The sequence below is a fragment of the Oncorhynchus clarkii genome, chromosome 17, assembly GCF_045791955.1.
Source record: "Oncorhynchus clarkii lewisi isolate Uvic-CL-2024 chromosome 17, UVic_Ocla_1.0, whole genome shotgun sequence".
In the NCBI taxonomy this organism is placed as follows: domain Eukaryota; kingdom Metazoa; phylum Chordata; class Actinopteri; order Salmoniformes; family Salmonidae; genus Oncorhynchus; species Oncorhynchus clarkii.
In genome coordinates, this window is record NC_092163.1 from 14,531,765 (window position 1) to 14,537,764 (window position 6,000).

Below are 6,000 nucleotides of genomic sequence, written 5' to 3' on the forward strand. Positions count from 1 at the left end.
TTAAAACCGCGTCATAACGTGTTATGATGCTAGGTGTCAAATAAGGTGTTACCAAAAAAATAAAGTTGTATTAATGTTGACTTGTCATCTATTGGTTTGGTGACATATTGTAGCATTGGTTATTAACACATCTTGGTCAAGCCCCAATCTTTTTCATTGTCACCTCCCTCTCCTTTGATTTCAAAATATGTTAAATATGTATATGATCTAAGGGCAGTTTTTTTAACTGTAGACTAAGAATACCATACAAGTATGAACATATTGCAACAGTATTGTCCATTGTCAACAGGTGTCAGACTTTCCAGAGGATCAGCTATTGGTTGAAGTGTTTCCAGGTGTGCCAACGGCCGCTGAGCTCTTCCTGTTACCACACAAGAACCAATCAGAGGGCCGGAAAAAAAGCGAGGAGGAGCTAGAGCAGGTATGGGATAGTTAGATTGAACAATGACATTTTGAGTGTCATTGTAATTCTGTCATGGCATGTATGACAAATTGTTTCCAATCCTTCACGCCAATTCACACAATAGGATAAATGCATTGTCATGGCTGAAATGACACACACATGCAGACATTCATTTTATACTCCTAGTCCGACAATTGATACAACTGAACCATGACGAAACAGCAAATGTTATTTAATTATTTAATTATGCATTGTGTGTGAATTGAAAGAGCTGAAAAGTGTGAGAATTGTTTGACTAAATGATGCTTCTTTCATCTCCTTCAACAGATCTCTGAGATACTTGCCAGCGCTCTGAACCAGAATCTGGTGGAGTTTGAGCTAAAGCCAGGAGCAAGAGTAATCGTTTACATCACGCAGCTAACTTTGGGTAAGGAAAGAAGTTAGTATCAAGATAATTAAATATATTAACTGTATGTCCTTGCATGATAAATCATTATTTTCTCTACATATTCTCCTGTTTTTCAGCTGTGTTTGTTTATTTTTGTGATGTCATAATTGCAATGTCATTTACTGGAGCTAACGTCTTCATATTTGTATAGCATAAACCAAACACATTTTTTGTTCTGTATTTAGAATGCCTTATATGTTTGTCACCATTTTGGATGTGCAAAGATTGGAGGAGGACATGGGAGGAAAGAAAGAATGGATTTGATTTTAAGTGGAACTCCTTGAGACAATTGATATTTTATATCTACCATCAAGTCGCCCAACATCTGTTCACTGTCTTGAACAACCATCCAACCACAAAATGAGTGTTGCACTGAGTATAATTTTGTTGATTATTTAGTCCTTGAGAAAATGACAAAAAAAGAGAAGTTTGTTTCACAATGCATGCAAAAATCAGAATCGCCTAAAAATAATCAACAACATTACACCAGTTTGGTGTACTGCTTTACCAGCGTCCACCCAAAAACAACACAACAAATTCTCTTTCACAATGGAAAAAGATTCTCAGTTGAGAGTATTGAATGGATACAGAGCAGTGGTCCAGCCTTCTACTACAGTATATACTCATACAACACCACACTTACGACAGCAGCTGGGTCCACATGGAAGAGTTGAGGGTTAAAGTTGGAAGTGCCCTTAAGGAAAGTCCACATGATTTCACGTGTGGAAAATCAGATAATTTCACGTAAAATGTAACTTTTTGGAACTCTTCACATGTTGTTTTCTCTGTAAGGGTGGAGGTGGAGGTTGGAGAGAGGATTTGCCAGGTTTGACAGGTCTAATAGTACATATTCTGACGGTTCTATTAGCCACATAATCCCAGTGAGAACACATAGCCTTGAGCTGGCAGTCTGTGGCTTAAAGGACTAGGTATACACAAGCAGGTCTGCGGGTGCTGGACCGTAAAGTGTGTGTGTGTGTGTGTGTGTGTGTGTGTTAGTGTGTCAAGGGTGTGTAATACCACAGAGAGAGGTGTTAAATAGTATAATCAGCACCACATACTTCCAGTTTATTCCACAGTAAGTGTTGCTGTGTTGCACTTCATTTGTGACAGTTGTAAAAGGCTTGTTTTAACCACAACTTAGCATTTACATCTGAATATAAATGCTGCTGTGCTTGTTTAAAGCCAATGTCTTTTAGTTGGAGAAAAGGTAATTACATGCAATCACAGCCTTTTAAATTTGAGATATTAAAAATGCACTATCATTGCCTTGGATCAACCCATAATACATAGCCGGATTCATTTACTTGAATCAACAAATTGATTCAAGTAAAGCATATTCATTGACTGTATGTAGCCCTACTGTAGCAGAATATTTTGAAGCCAAAGATATATCTCAACTGTACTCCATGGGTGTTATTAGTGATACAATATTATACGGTATAGGATCAATATTGGCAATGAAGCAAGTAAATCTCAGAGGCATTCCCAGATTAGCCTTTATTGTGTTGGTCTGTTCTTGTTATGTTTAGCGTTCATCGTCCACCACCCTCTGTTACAGCACCATTGGTGGATTCCAGCCCGAGACACAGCAGTTCAGCCATGCTGATGCTCCTGTCAGTAGTGTTCCTTGGTTTAGCAGTGTTTCTCATCTACAAATTCAAGAGGTACGTATGTACAGTACTTTATGATTATATCTTTGAACACTGTATCGCAGCACTGCTTGAATAACCTGCTATCATCATTAATAATGCACAGATTGTTAGGGCCTGCATCAACCAACAATTAACTAATGACGTTTCTTTGAAGTAACTTTTCAAATTTCCTTAATACTGTAGATGTAGTAAACAGATTTAGAGTGATTTGGATGCATGAGGCACGTGTGTGAATCAGTGATGTTATGTTAAGAAAACTATCATTCAATTGCTTAATATGCTGTTGCCATATTTTGGCTGTTAGTAGCTGAATTATTAAAATGATTCTCATGGAAAAGTCTGCTGAAAATGCATCAATTATGGATATGGAAATTCCCGCATTAATCTAAAGAAAAAACTGATTTATTGAAATGTCACACACGACAAAGCAAAACAATTAAGTAACAAAATGACTTGTAACTGGAAAGAAATTGAAGTATGAGTGGATGAAACAAATTTCTATTCATAAATATAAATGGGGAAATATTTTTCTGAGATTAGGCAAAATGTATATGCATCAGGGTTACAGTCTTATATCACTACATTGATGTCAAATGGGGATTTAATGATGTAAAGATTAAGATTGTCTTAGTTAGATATCTAGTGGCTTCATGATAATAGGGGGATTAATATACACTGCTCAAAAAAATCAAGGGAACACTTAAACAACACAATGTAAATTTAAGTCAATCACACTTCTGTGAAATCAAACGGTCTACTTAGGAAGCAACACTGATTGACAATAAATGTCACATGCTGTTGTGCAAATGGAATAGACAACAGGTGGAAATTATAGGCAATTAGCAAGACACCCCCAATAAAGGAGTGGTTCTGCAGGTGGTGACCACAGACCACTTCTCAGTTCCTATGCTTCGTGACTGATGTTTTGGTCACTTTTGAATGCTGGTGGTGCTTTCACTCTAGTGGTAGCATGAGACGGAGTCTACAACCCACACAAGTGGCTCAGGTAGTGCAGCTCATCCAGGATGACACATCAATGCGAGCTGTGGCAAGAAGGTTTGCTGTGTCTGTCAGCGTAGTGTCCAAAGCATGCCGTAGGAGGGCAACAACCCAGCAGCAGGACCGCTACCTCTGCCTTTGTGCAAGGAGAAGCAGGAGGAGCACTGCCAGAGCCCTGCAAAATGACCTCCAGCAGGCCACAAATGTGCATGTGTCTGCTCGAACGGTCAGAAACAGACTCTATGAGGGCCCGACGTCCACAGGTGGGGGTTGTCCTCACAGCTCAACACCGTGCAGGACGTTTGGCATTTGCCAGAGAACACCAAGATTGACAAATTTGCCACTGGTGCCCTGCTCTTCACAGATGAAAGCAGGTTCACACTGAGCACATGTGACAGACGTGACAGTCTGGAGACGCCGTGGAGAACGTTCTGCTGCCTGCAACATCTTCCAGCATGACCGGTTTGGTGGTGGGTCAGTCATGGTGTGGGGTGGCATTTCTTTGGGGGGCCGCACAGCCCTCCATGTGCTCGCCAGAGGTAGCCTGACTGCCATTAGGTACCGAGATGAGATCCTCAGACCCCTTGTGAGACCATATGCTGGTGCGGTTGGCCCTGGGTTCCTCCTAATGCAAGACAATGCTAGACCTCATTTGGCTGGAGTGTGTCAGCAGGAGGAAGGCATTGATGCTATGGACTGGCCCGCCCATTCCCCAGACCTGAATCCAATTGAGCACATCTGGGACATCATGTCTCGCTCCATCCACCAACGCCACGTTGCACCACAGACTGTCCAGGAGTTGGCGGATGCTTTAGTCCAGGTCTGGGAGGAGATCCCTCAGGAAACCATCCGCCACCTCATCAGGAGCATGCCCAGGCGTTGTAGCGAGGTCATACAGGCACGTGGAGACAACACACTACTGAGCCTCATTTTTACTTGTTTTAAGGACATTACATCAAAGTTGGATCAGCCTGTAGTGTGGTTTTCCACTTTAATTTTGAGTGTGACTCCAAATCCAGACCTCCATGAGTTGATAAATTTGATTTCAATTGATAATTTTTGTGTGATTTTGTTGTCAGCACATTCAACTATGTAAAGAAAAAAGTAGTTCATAAGAATATTTCATTCATTCGGATCTAGGATGTGTTATTTTAGTGTTCCCTTAATTTTTTTGAGCAGTGTAGTTTTGTCAACATACCAACGCTGAACAAAAAGTGTAATATACATGCTGCCAATGGGACGGACCATCATTGAATAGTCATTCCCTATTGTAACATGGCTGTTGTCTGTCTACATTTACCAATCTGTAGAAAAATCCCCTGGATGAACATATACGCGGAGGTGAACCAGGAGAAAGAGCAGGAGATGATCGGTTCGGTCAGCCAGAGTGACAGCACGCCTAAGACCACCCTCAGTGAGTTCTCTACGCCCAAAGAAGTCATGGAGAAGGAGATGGACGCCAGGGTTAAACGTAAGATACATACATAGTCTGATAAATCATTTTTGAATAGCAAATTGCTCATTTGGTGACTTTGAACTTCCAACAATATTTCACATACGTTGTCCAAATGAATTTTATTGGACTAAAACACATATGGGTCATATCTCCATGTATAAAATGTTGACTTTTGACCTGCAGTGTATACACTACATTGTGTTATAAAGTCTACATTGTTTCTTCACATGGAATTAACTGTTAGGAAAAAGGAGGAGTAGAGAATCTTCAGAAGAAAACAAGGAAACAAATGAACCAATGGGTCAGCCACTAATGTCCCACATATGAAACAACAGCTTAAGAGCTTTTGATAAGACATTGTAATGAAACCCCAGTAATTAACAGGCAGTATCAGTGTCAAGGTAGGTATTTGTTTCACAGACATCAAAGCCTCTACTACCAGTGGACTAACCTATGTTGTTCTTATGTTGTGTTTTTTTCTCTCTACCCCAGGGCAAATTGGAAATGCCTGCGAGAGCACAAGGGAGATTCCTAACTGTACTAGCGTGTAAAGCCAGGGAAGGAATGCAACAAATGTGTACAGACTTAAAGTATTGCCATTTTGAGGGTTCACTCTTTTCTGGTTTCTTTTGTAATTTCTCAAACACAACCCCAATGTTAATAGTTTTCTAAGGACCTCATTTATACTGAAGTGCATGGGTGTCTTGTCTGATAGCATCTATGCGGCAAATTGGAACTCACACCACTAAATAAGACAAGTTTTAATAACAAGTATAAGCTACATAGGCCTTCTGTAACACAATTTGGATTATGAAGAAAGGTTTAATTTTCAGTCGGTAATTGTCTTATTTCATTGACTTTTCTCAAAGCCTTTATCAAAACCTATGAAGAGAGTTATGTACATTTCTTAACATTTTAGTTTTCATGAGGTATAAGAGTTTTTGTCTGTATGGGCCATTAGGTCTAGGTCTCCGATCTAACAGGGAATATTATTGAAATTGTACCATATTATCTTTAGATATCTGTTATCGCTCTGTAT

At 40.0% G+C, this 6,000-nt stretch overlaps 1 protein-coding gene across 1 annotated transcript in view; it reads left to right on the plus strand.

The window, feature by feature from the left end:
* Positions 1-5,610, plus strand: part of LOC139369596 (VPS10 domain-containing receptor SorCS3-like) — a 244,686-nt gene extending 239,076 nt beyond the window's left edge. Inside the window, exons 23-27 of the mRNA XM_071108850.1 lie at positions 290-421; positions 731-842; positions 2,413-2,518; positions 4,816-4,976; positions 5,454-5,610. Coding sequence (XP_070964951.1) covers positions 290-421; positions 731-842; positions 2,413-2,518; positions 4,816-4,976; positions 5,454-5,512 — 570 coding nt within the window. The 3' untranslated portion in view covers positions 5,513-5,610. The remainder of the gene's footprint in view (positions 1-289; positions 422-730; positions 843-2,412; positions 2,519-4,815; positions 4,977-5,453) is intronic.
* The last annotated feature ends 390 nt before the right edge of the window (positions 5,611-6,000 follow it).